The following is a 12967-nucleotide window of genomic DNA, read 5'->3' on the forward strand; positions in this document are numbered from 1 at the left end:
TTGCTTGTCCATAAAGCTTTTGATTTCTCCATCGAATCTGAATGAGATCCTTGCGGGGTAGAGTAATCTTGGTTGTAGGTTCTTCCCTTTCATCCCTTTAAATATGTCATGCCACTCCTTTCTGGCTTGTAGAGTTTCTGCTGAGAAATCAGCTGTTAACCTTATGGGAGTTCCCTTGTATGTTATTGGTCGTTTTTCTGTTGCTGCTTTCAATAATTTTTCTTTATTTTTAATTTTTGCCAATTTGATTACTATGTTACTCAGCGTGTTTCTCCTTGGGTTTATCCTATATGGGACTCTCTGTGCTTCCGGACTTGGGTGGCTATTTCCTTTCCCATGTTAGGGAAGTTTTCGACTATAATCTCTTCAAATATTTTTTCTGGTCCTTTTCTCTCTTCTGCTTCTGGGACCCCTATAATGCGAATGTTGTTGCATTTAATGTTGTCCCAGAGGTCTCTTAGGCTGTCTTGATTTCTTTTCTTTTCTTTTTTTGTTTATTCTGTTTTGCAGCAGTCAATTCCACCATTCTGTCTTCCAGGTCACTTACCCATTCTTCTGCCTCAGTTATTCTGCTATTGATTCCTTCTGTTGTAGTTTTCATTTCAGTTATTGTATTGTTCATCTCTGTTTGTTTGTTCTTTAATTCTTCCAGGTCTTTGTTAAACATTTCTTGCATCTTCTCGATCTTTGGCTTCACTCTTTTTCCGAGTTTCTGGGTCATTTTCAGTATCATTATTATGAATTCTTTTTCTGGAAGGTTTTCTATATCCACTTTATTTAGTTGTTTTTCTGGGGTTTTATCTTGTTCCTTCATATGGTGCATAGCCCTCTGCCTTTTCATCTTGTCTGTCTTTCTGTGAATGTGGTTTTTGTTCCACAGGCTGCAGGATTGTAGTTCTACTTGCTTCTGCTGTCTGCCCTCTGGTCTGAAGATATTAACTTTAAACCTTTAAAAGTTTATAGGATAAAAATGAAATCTCTCAAACACATCTGCAAGCACAGTGAAGGGACGAAAGAAAAGAAATAATAAAACTGTAAGAGCAGGGCAGAAAAACCATGAAATAATATGACAGAAAAATAATCTAAATATAAGACTAATTATAATAAATGAATATAAATTTAACTGTTCAGTAAGAGCACAGAGATTATCAGAAATGACCAAAAAATATAGAAATCAATTTTATGTTGTTTACAAGAGACACACATTAAACGTAAGGATATAAAAAGGTTGAAAGCCAGAGAATGCAAAGAGAGATAACAGCCCCTAACAACTTTGTATTTAATTTTGTACTCTTACTTGCAGAGGAGCCCTCAGTTATGTATGCTTCAGTTACAACCAACCACTCTAAAACTTAATGGCTTAAAATAAACACTTATTTTGCTCATGAATCTGCAACTTGGGTAGGGCTTGGTGGGCACAGCTTGTCCTGCTCCACACAGTGTTTTCTGGGACAGCTTACGTGGAGCTGGAGGGTCCTTTTCCAAGGTGTCTCACTCCCAGTGGCTGGCGAGTTCATGCTGGCTCTTCGTTCCTCTCCACGTGGACCGCACTATGAGGAGACTTGGACTTCCTCGCAGCATGGTGATAAGTTCCTTGAGCAAGCAGTATTTAAGAGACAGGAAGTGGAAGCTGTCAGTGTTTTAAGGTTTGGGCCTGGAAGCTAGTATAGTATTCACTTCCACTGAATTCTGTGGGCAAGTGGCCACAGAGTTTAGATTTAAGAAAAGTGGGCATATAAGCCCATCTCTCAATGGAGAAGTGTCAAAAAGGTGTGGGACCATATTTGAAAACTACCACACTGCTGTTGTTACTAAAAAAATAATAAGAAAACTAGCTATCATGGAGTACTTTGTTGAAGTGATGGCAGTTTGGCAGAGGGTATGTTTTGTGGGTTATTTAAAAGGGCAAAAAGCCACTTTGACCTCCTGATGGCAGTATATTCATGCATTTTTTTAGACTGGAATTTTCAAGTGAGGCACCAAAAATATGCATATTAAATGTCAAAGCAAGTTGTGAGAAATTATTGAGACTCAATATTTCAAAGAAGATAACAAACTTATTGCATAATTAAAAAATTTCCTCGTATAAAAAATTCAAAAGAGTGAAGTCTGAGAGAGGATTTCTGAGGAGAATGTATATTTTAAGAACCGTGGAAGTACTGTGACTGTCCCCTTTCCTGGGTGTATCTGTGCCTTATCTTAAATGTGGTGAGGAGGACTTCAGCTCCCTTTGGAGAGTTTGATTTGTGGTTGAGGACCATAGCAAAAAAGTTCCTGAATAATTTCTGAGAGGGCTCAGCACGATGGAGGGACGTGTCCAGGTTGAATGCATCACCTCCCACAGCAGGGCAAAGTGAAGTAAGCCTTAAGGGCCCGCCATGACACTTACAGTAGGGATGTTAGCCTGACGTCATTTTAAAGAGATCTTGCCTAAGAGGACCGCTTGCAGGCAGGCCCTAGTTGGGGTAAAAGATGAGTTAGTGTTAAATTAATTAGAGCTTTGAATTGTTATGTGGGTTTGCCAGTAAATATGTATTATTATGAAAACTTTCAAACATACACATACATAAAGAGAATAGTAAAATGGACCCCTTTACACCCACCTCCCAGAATTGGCGGTTTTCAAGATTTTGCCATACCTGTTTCATGTATCTCAACATATCACAGAAGGAAGCTATAAAAAATGTGGTTATTTTCTTACATAACCACAATGCTATTGTCTTACCTAACGAAGTTAATAATTCCATAGTCTCATTCAGTAATGAGTTCATATTCAGATTTCCTTGATTGTCTCAAAAATGTCTTTTTAGAGTTTGAGTCTTCTATTTATTATGTAAATAATTCTTAGATATTCTATCTGACAGCCTCTTAAAGTCCCCTTGAATCTCCCCTTTCCCCCATACCTTTGATGTGTTGAAGAAACTTGGTAATTTGTCCCCTAGAATGTCCATGTTCTGGATTTGATTGTTTCTTTCTTTTTGGAATACTTAATGTTTCTCTATTCCCTGTTTTATTTTCTTTCCTGGTAAACTTGGAGTTAGCTTTCAAGCCTCCATTGGATTCAGGTTCTGTACTTTGGGCAACATAAGTGGTGCTCTGAACTTTATATGATATTTATATGGTCATGTCTGGTTCTCTCTCTTTAGCGATACTAGGAGTCAGCAGTGGGTTTGGGTGGTAAAAGCCCAATCCCTCCATTCACAAGTGTCCCATTAACTGCCCCCCGACCCCCGGCAGTTTTTATAATTGACATGTAACATTGTATTAGTTTAAGGTGTACAGCAAACTGATTTGATATATGTATATATTGCGAAATGATCACCACAGTAGTTGAGATAACATCCATCACCTCACATAGTTACAAATATTTTTTCTTATGATGAGAACTTTTAAGATCTACTCTCTTAGCAAGTTTTGAATATATTGTCAACTGTAGTCACCATGCTGTGTATTACATCCCCAGGACTTATTTTATAACTGGGAGTTTATACTTTTTGAACACCTTCACCCATTTCCACCCCTACCCGCCTCTGGCAACCACTGATGTGTTTTGTTTCTGAGTTTGTTTTTTAAGATTCCACATGTAAGTAAGACTGTGCAGTATTTATCTTTCTAAGTATGACTTGTTTCATTTAGCATAAAGTCCTCATGGTCCATCCATGTTGTCTAAATGGAAGAATTTCCTTCTTTTTTATGGCTGAATAATATTCCACTATATATCTATATATATCTATATATATCTATATATCTATATATGTAAACATTTTCTTTATCCATTCATTCATTGATGGACACTTAGGTTATTTCCATGTTTTGGCTATTGTAAATAATGCTGCAGTGAACATAGGGGTGCAGATATCTCTATGATATAGTTAATTTTTTTCCTTCAGATATATACGCAAAGGTGGAATTGCTGGATCATATGGTGGTTCTATTTTTAATCTTTTTGAGGAAACTTTTTAATGTTTTCTACAGTGGCTGCACCAATTTACATTCCCTCCAACAGTGCACATCCTTCTCAACACGTCTTGTCTTTTTTGATTATAGCCATTCTAACAGTATGTGATTAATGATGTTGAGCATATTTTCATGTACCTGTTGGTCATTTTTTTTTTTTTTTTTTGTGGTACGCGGGCCTCTCACTGTTGTGGCCTCTCCCGTTGCGGAGCACAGGCTCCGGACGCGCAGGCTCAGCGGCCATGGCTCACGGGCCCAGCCGCTCTGCGGCATGTGGGATCTTCCCGGACCGGGGCACGAACCTGTGTCCCCTGCATAGGCAGGCGGACTCTCAACCACTGTGCCACCAGGGAAGCCCCCTGTTGGTCATTTTTATGTCTTCTTTGGGAAATGTCTATTTAGTTCCTTTGCCCATTTTTTTAATCAGATTTTTTTTTTTTGGTATTGAGTCTTATGAGTTCTTTATATATTTTGGGTATTAACTCCTTATCAGATATATGATTTGCAAATATTTTCTTCCATTCTGCAGGTTGCCTTTTCATTTTTTTTGATGGTTTCCTTTGCTAAGCAGAAGCTTTTTAGTTTAATATGGTCCTACTTGCTTATTTTTGCTTTTGTTGAATTTGCTTTTAATGTCAAATCCAAAAAATCATTGCCAAAACCTATGTCAAGGAGCTTACCCCCTATGTTTTCTTTTAGGAGTTTTATGGTTTCAGGTCTTATATTCGAGTCTTTATTTTTTGATTTTTATCTAATTGTTTCATCCATGAATGATCATGTCTTTAGTTATTTTTTTAGGAGTTGCAAAAAGGTGCTTTTCTAACTCTGTCATTCTTGCCACATTAGCTGGAATTCTTTAAGGAAAAACTTTTTCCTTAACTAGGCTATTTGGTTACTCTGAAAAGGAATTTACCCAGGATAGACAGGATAAATATTTAATTCTTCTCCTTAAATGTTAATTTCAGAGTAAGGAGTTGTTGCCCTAGTTCCTTTCAGTGGTGACCAATGAGACAGACAGACAGATAGATTGATTTTAGTATCCTTTTGAACGTAAGGATTTATATATTCAATGTGTTTCAAACAATTGCAGTCATTACCGTTTTGGATGCACAAAATTTTAATCTTTGATCAGTGGGAATCCTTTCATGTTCCTCTTGTGTCCCATTGGCATGCCCTCATTAATCTTCAGTAGCTTCCTTGCTGGTATGAGATGTTCAGGTTCATTTTGTGTATTTCCCTCCCCAGACATCAGTTATACCTCTAAAGAGCCCTGGTTCCTTTTAAGGGGGGATGGTGTTTAGAGACAAAAATCTGGGCACTGCTGATGCTTATTGTTTTGGGTTTGTCATTACTTCTAAACCTTTTTAATGCTCAATAGTCAGGAAGTACCTATTTTTACAAAGAAAACTCATGAAGTGATACTGCTATTTCCAGCTTAAGTTTAACCTTATATAGACTTGGTATAATTTCTTTGGTTTTATTGTCATTTCTTTCTTTTCTTATGTAGTTACTTATTATTTGTTCTATTCTACATTTATAGTTTCAAAATATATTCTACAATGTATAAAATATGGTCCTGAAATGTATATTCTACAATATAAAAATTTAATTTAAACAAAATAATACTGATATGACCACTGACAATAAGAATACTGAATGAAGTATAAGCTTTCTTTGCAGGTGTATTTGTCTTTAGAATTTATTCTACTTAGGGCAGACAGTCGAAATACTATGTTCTAAACACACTAGAGATAATTATTTTGTCTGTGTGATTATATCACCACTTGATATACAGTTACCTTATTTTGTTTCAGTTTGTTTGTCTCTATATAGTTATGTTTGCCAAAGAAACATTAGCAATATAATTCCAGGGCTAGTAAAAATGGTTTCCTATAGGGGGAAGAAAGGAATAGGTGGACGGAGGTGAGAATTCTTTGAATATACCTTGTTATGCTATAGGTTTGAGCTTGTATTCAAAGAAACGAGTTACATATTTTGAAAATTAAAATTAGATTGAAAGATTACCTACACCTTGAGGTGTCAAATAGTCTGATCGACATCTTTGCCCCAAATTTAGGGTGAGGTTTGGCTGGAGATGTAAATTTGGAAGACTTATGTTTAAAGCAGTGAGGTGAATGAGATCACAGTGAGAGTGAGTGTAGATGGAGAAGAGGTCTGGGCCTGAGAACTGGAATATTCAGTCACGCAGACATCAGGAAAACAATAGGGATCCAGCAAAAGAGGCTGAAGGGTACCTAGTGAGTGAGAAGGAAAACCGGACGTATGTGGCGTGAGGAGGCTGCATGAGAAGGTGACTCAAGAAGCAGGAAGTGTCCACCTGCTCTTTCAGTCACATTTTGTATTGCTAGCTTTCTAGTATATCCTAAACCACAAGAGTGTATTTAAAGCGTTATAGGAGGTTGCTGAACTTAGGGAAATGGGAGATATTTAGAGTGGGAGGGGTTGTGCTCTGATAACGGGAAAGCAAGTCCAAGTTAGAAGAGAAATTCAAGTAAGCCAATTTTTGTAAACCCTTCACTCCTCATCTAACTACTTTCTCACAACCTCAACCTTCTCAGTGGATTTTGTAAGTGTAAATGGCACTCGGGATTTAAAATAGGATGAAGTTAAAATTTAAAGTTGAAAGAATAAGAATTAACAAAGAAAGTATTGTCTTTCATGAGTTGTAAAAAAAAATTCAGACTGAAAAGTGATACATCTTTTTAAAAAAGCCAATTAATCTGATAAATTTTATGATGGAAGGAAGGGACAATTACCATGCTAGAAAGTGAGGGCCGAGTGGGTAGTATAACTTCAGAGTATTCTGTACCCTGGACACATCGATCAAAGGCAAAATAAAAAAAGGAGCAAGTCTGAGGGAGTCATTGCATTATGAGAAAAAGACTCCCTGTATTTCAATTCGTGACACCAGATCTCCTAAGGCAAAGTCAAGAGATGAAAGATATTGTAGTTGATACACACAGTGAATTCTATTAAAGGTTTCCTTTCACTTGTGAATTTTCTTCAAAGGTGAGTTTTGGGTATAAAGGATTTCATAGAAGGATGTGAAATACACGTGTGTGGGGGGAACTGTGTTCTCTTCTCAAGTCATGTAATGCAGCTGAAAGAAGAAAATGGAGAATGGAGCATAAGGAAGAAAACAGGAAAGGTACAGAGATGATGAGAGATTTGTTTGTATTCTTATTTTGATTAAATGATGTTTCTGCCTTTTTTGTTTTATAAACACACTTGGGTACTAAACATATCTATAAGTTCCGTATTTTGATAATGGGTTGAGAATACATTCACAGAATTCTAAGGTTGTAATTCTTGGATTATAATTAAGCCCTGGAGATTTATATCCACAATTCAAGTGTTAGGATGGGGGTATTAAATGATCTTAGTTTTCGGGTTTAGTTTCAGAGATCTATATTTTGCTTTTCAAAAACAGGATCAGGGACTTCCCTGGTGGTGCAGTGATTAAGAATCTGCCTGCCAATGCATGGGACACGGGTTCGAGCCCTGGTCTGGGAAGATCCCACATGCCGTGGAGCAACTAAGCCTGTGCGCCACAACCACTGGCCTGCACTCTAGAGCCCACGAGCCACAACTACTGAGCTTGTGTGCCATAGCTACTGAAACCCGTGTGCCAAGAGCCCGTGCTCTGCAACAAGAGAAGCCACCGCACTGAGAATCCTGCACACCACAGTGAATAGTAGCCCCTGATCGCCGCAACTAGAGAAACCCACGCAGCAACGAAGACCCAATGCAGCCAAAAATAAATAAAGAGATAAGCAAATAAATAAATAAATAAATAAACTTATTTTTTTAAAAAAAGCCCCCCAAAACAAAAACAGGATCAGAAATGACCAAAGTAAAACATATTCAAATGCGGTAACTATGGAAAATGTAGAAAAGCACAAAGAAACAGCAAAATCACTTCAAATTTTTTTTACCTGAAGCTGACCACTGTTCTTTCAGTACTTTTCTATGTGGATACTCACTTGTATACATAAATGTGTGTGTATGTTTAGTATTTACTTTTTACATAAAGTATTATGTTTTAGGTTAACATACTGTAGCATAAAATTCAGTTAAAATAGACTATAATATTTCATAATATGATGTTCTTCATTCTTTTAAATAATTATGTAATAAGAACTAAAGTGACACATTATATTTGATTTGGGGAATTAATATATATTAAAATGGCAGGATCATGAACAGAGATATTCAAGTTGTCTATTGCTGCATAAATGAACCATCCCAAAATTTAGTGGCTGAAATTAATTTATGATTATCTCTCACAGCTCTGGGGTTTGAAGGGCTGAGGGGTCATCTTGCTTGGGATTCACCAAAGAATTAAAGCCAGATAGTAGCTGAGGATGAGTCATCTGACACTTAATTACTCATATATCTGGTCTGACTTGTGAGGTCATGTCTGGACATGGCATGTGTGGACAACTAGAAGCTGTCTAGGTATCTCTCTTTCCTTGCAGCCTTTCCATGTGCCTAGCCTGGGCTTCCTCAAACCATGGCAGTCTCAAGGGAGGCACATGTCCTAAATTGTGGTTGGCTTCTGCTGGGGCAAGCATTCCAAGAGGACTGGGCAGAAGCTTCAAAACTTTTTATGACCTAACCTCAGAAGATCCAGAATGTCACATTTATGCTACATTTTATTGGCAAGATTCAAGAAAAGAGGAATTAGATTCCACCGTCAAAGGGAGTGGCAAAGAATTGGCAGCTATCTGTAACCTGTTGCAAGTGCCCTCATCCAATTTTAAAGTAGAATAATGCACTTCAGTTCCAACTTTCTATGATAGTAGACTCATACCAGCCATGTTATATATTCATGTAACTACTATTTTTGAACACGGACATTTAAAAATAAAAATACTCTCATAGTGTAATATTGTATTCATCCTACTTTTGAACCTTGAACGTTTTCTCATGCCTATAAATATTTTTATAAAAAATGTTTAAGGACTTCATATTGCTCTGATGCAATACTTCTTAAAAAATAGGTCTTTGCACAAGGATTATCTACTGGTGTTACTGTATTAATGACAAAATAGTTTAAATTGTTTACTCTAAATTGCAGAGAGGTTAAGCAAACCAATATAAAGGGCTAAAGTAACTAGAGATCTGCTAAAGGAAAGGTATAACTGCTGATGGCTCATTACTTAACTAGCCATTAGGGAACTGTAAATGATTTAAGAAGTCAACTAATCAGAGACATTTAAAGTGAATTCCTGTCTTAGTTGCTAAAAATAATTTCAACCTGGTGGAATTACTACTTTTTGATACATCCTTATAGAAGCTATGGTTTTGTTAGTATTATTTGGGTGAATTAATAACAGTAATGCATGGTTATTGAGTAGTTACTCTAAGTTAGACAGTGTGCTAAGAGTAGCTAGATGGAAGTGTCTAGGTAGTTGAAAATATGAGTCTAGTTCTTCAGGATGTACATAGATACCAGTAGGGGTGAATTGTTCTGTGGTCATTATAGGCTTGGGAGATGATGGGTTAAATAAAGTTAAGTCTGCTGTGTTTAGGTCATCTTGGTGCTTGTTGTTTGCTTTAAGTATTTTGAATATTTAGGAAGGTATGTATAGTATCTATACAACTTTTTTTCCTAAACATAATTCACAACAGGTTTCTTTAGTCTGATCAAAATGTGGGCATAGCATTGCATAGTATATTGGGGAATATTGGTTGGAGCTTACATGAGAATTTAAGAGTTGGACTTGGGAGTCTTTTATAGGGGTTAGGAAAAGTTGAGATTGCTAAGAGGGAAAGTTTAAATTTGTTATTGAAGGGAAGGATAGAGTTGAGGTAGAAGCTTGACGAGCAAGCAAGGTTGAGGACTAGGTATTGTTTGACTGCGTCTGGGGCACAGGGAGGGCTGGAGAGAAGGAAGGAGAGGGAGAAGAGAAAAGGTAGAGAAGAGGTAGAGAGACTAATAGGGGTAAAGTCTTAAGGAAGCATGAACGAATAGGGTCAGAAGCATAGGTGGTGGATTATTCTTAGCAGTATGGGTGTTCCATTTTGGGAGACAGTCATTGGTGATGGAGGAAGAGAGGGAATTTTGAGGGAAGGGAAATAAAATCCCTAAAGTGTTCGAAATATAAAATTTTAAATGTGGGCAGTTAGTATTAATAGGCATTCTGATGCAGTAATGAAAGCAAAGAAGAATAAACCTTAGTTTAATTTTGAATTTACTAAGATGTACAATCCATTTTCCAGTAACTGTTTACACATCCATGTGGAGTGCATAGTTGGGAGGCAAAAACTGATCTAAAGAGGATTTACCTTTCCTTTACCTAGGAAGAAACTCAAGATGTTAATGTTTTGATTTTGGTCACGTTAACTGCTGTGTGCTCAGGCCTTAGACAATGCCTGGCACATAGCAGAGACTCAGTAAGTATTTTTTGAATGTTGTTGAGTGATGAATGAATGTTAGACACAGCCACAGTACAGCAATAGGGTCCACGTGCTGCACATGGGTTTCCTTTGAGCTCTTGCAAACTTGTGTTCATGAACGAAAAGACTAAGCTCTTGAGAGGACTTGACAGTAAACTCTGTTGCTGGAGGGAGCTGGTTAGGGACTCTGTGGGCTGAAGAAGTGGTACAGTCCGCGCAGTAGCCCTGCTCTGAAAGGTGGTGCTGACCTGTGCTGGGAGCTCGGAGCAGTGTGGCATGAGGGCCACAGCCTGAGGCAGCAGGTCCAGGCAGATGGAGGAGGACCAGGTTCAGACAGGGTACAGGGTTCTGAGGCTCAGTGGCAGCTGGAGCACTAGAGCCTGCGAGACACCAGACCTTTTTTTTTTTTTTAAAGAAGATGTTGGGGGTAGGAGTTTAGTAATTTATTTATTTATTTTTGCTGTGTTGGGTCTTCGTTTCTGTGCGAGGGCTTTCTCTAGTTGTGGCAAGCGGGGGCCACTCTTCATCGCAGTGCGCGGGCCTCTGACTATCGCGGCCTCTCTTGTTGCGGAGCACAGGCTCCAGATGCGCAGGCTCAGTAGTTGTGGCTCACGGGCCTAGTTGCTCTGTGGCATGTGGGATCTTCCCAGACCAGGGCTCAAACCCGTGTCCCCTGCATTAGCAGGCAGATTCTCAACCACTGTGCCACCAGGGAAGCCCCACCAGACCTTTTTTAGGAATGCATAATCCACTCGAATTCTTGTAGCATGCAAGTAAAGAGCCTCCAAGAGGTAAAACTGGATTTCCTTTTAGCATGGTGCATGGAGCCTTGAGTAGGATTTAATTTAATTTGGAGAAATAATGGCATGGTGACATATTTGCACCATGGTTGTTTTGGACTAGTTCATACTTATTACATACTAAGGATTCCAAGGAATTAATAATTTTCATTATGTCATAGCCGTAAGAAAATTTTAATCAAATCTAACTCTGTCATCCTCCCAATGCCCAGCATAGCACTGAAATAGAGTTTGGGCTACATTTCAAACAACAAACACTATATCCTTTAAGAGGAAGAAAGAAGAGAAATATTTAATTTTGGAATACGTGTAGGCAGTGGATCATGGCCATGAAAGGCCCAAAAGAGTGGAAGTTTAAGGTAAGAAAAGAAAAAAATTAGATGAGTTAGAAAGAATGCTTTGAGGGCTTCCCTGGTGGCGCAGTGGTTGAGAGCCCGCCTGCCGATGCAGGGGACACGGGTTTGTGCCTTGGTATGGGAAGATCCCACATGCTGCGGAGCGGCTGGGCCCATGAGCCGTGGCTGCTGAGCCTGCGCGTCTGGAGCCTGTGCTCCGCAATGGGAGAGGCCACAACAGTGAGAGGCCCGCGTACCGCAAAAAAAAAAAAAAAAAGAAAGAAAGAATGCTTTGAGAAAAGCACAGATATAGTTACCAAGCATGTTTATGAAAGCAAGAAAGAGTCAAGTCAATATAGTTATTTACTTTTCTGTAAAGATGAGTTTAAATCAAACCTAACAAATATTTATAATGAAAAATCAGAAGATCTTTCAAAATGTTTTATACAGCTCAGACCCATCTCAGCGATCTATTAATGATAAACTCCTGGGCTTTTCCTGAACTGGAAAAATGTCAAACTTTGACATAGAAATTTGAAATGATGCTTTGATAGATGTTATAACGTTAATACCATCTATCAGAACATTAGTCAAAATCCAGCCTGAAATGAGTTTACTCTGGAGTTAGTGGCACTTCCGGAGGGTGTTTAACAGTATATAATGAGTTCAGTGAAGAGTATTTTAGCATTTGGAAAGTTTTGACCTGCTTGATAGGGATACTTTTGTAATCTACAAAGTGTTGTAGAGATTTATCGAAATGGATTTTTGGCTTTATCATGCTGCTTTTTATTTGTAAACCATTCTGTGTAATTGGACAGTGTGAGAAGCTTAATCTCAGTGATTTCCCTTAGGGATACAAGTATATCGACAAAACATGGTAGCATACTGAGGTGACATTAAATCTATTTCTCACAAGTACAGTGTGTGTGAGACAGATGGATAAATAAATTAATATTGAAAGGTCATTGGCTTCAAACTTTTTGGGATGGAAATGTTTGTAATCCAGTCTTAAGTTTTGCAAGTTTCAAAGTTGCTGAGGACTATGGAAGTTGAAGGAAGAGTAGAAGGTGTTCAGACATTTTGGTTTCAAATTAATTTTGTTTTAACGTTAAAATTTTGAACAGTTCTTGAGGCCCTATGGAAAATTGTTAATTGAAGGGGTTGAGTATCTAAATTTGTTTAAATTAGAAGAGGATTCCTGGCAGTTGTAACAGATTGCATGGCATGTAATACCTTACAAATGGGAAAGAGGAATTACTCATCTGGACCATAGGTGATTTTCTATCATTTTACCTAATTCATCTGAACATGACATATTTAGGCAGTGTAGTTACTTTAAAGAAGCTATTTACTTTACCTTAACAAAATTTTGGTGAGACCAAAGAACTAAAGGCTTTTTTCCCCCCTTTTTTCTTTTTTTTTCCCCCATATATTGTTTAGCTCACACTGTTC

At 37.9% G+C, this 12967-nt stretch overlaps 1 protein-coding gene across 1 annotated transcript in view; it reads left to right on the top strand.

The window, feature by feature from the left end:
- Positions 1–1515: 1515 nt before the first annotated feature.
- The window catches only part of ADGRV1 (adhesion G protein-coupled receptor V1), a gene marked incomplete at its 3' end in the record, with an annotated part of 235235 nt that continues 223783 nt past the window's right edge, over positions 1516–12967 (top strand). The window contains exon 1 of the mRNA XM_007467398.1: positions 1516–1646. Within this exon, the coding sequence (XP_007467460.1) occupies positions 1516–1646 (131 nt within the window). The remainder of the gene's footprint in view (positions 1647–12967) is intronic.

This window comes from Lipotes vexillifer, unplaced genomic scaffold (assembly GCF_000442215.2).
Source record: "Lipotes vexillifer unplaced genomic scaffold, Lipotes_vexillifer_v1.1 scaffold1111, whole genome shotgun sequence".
Classification (NCBI taxonomy): Eukaryota; Metazoa; Chordata; class Mammalia; order Artiodactyla; family Lipotidae; genus Lipotes; species Lipotes vexillifer.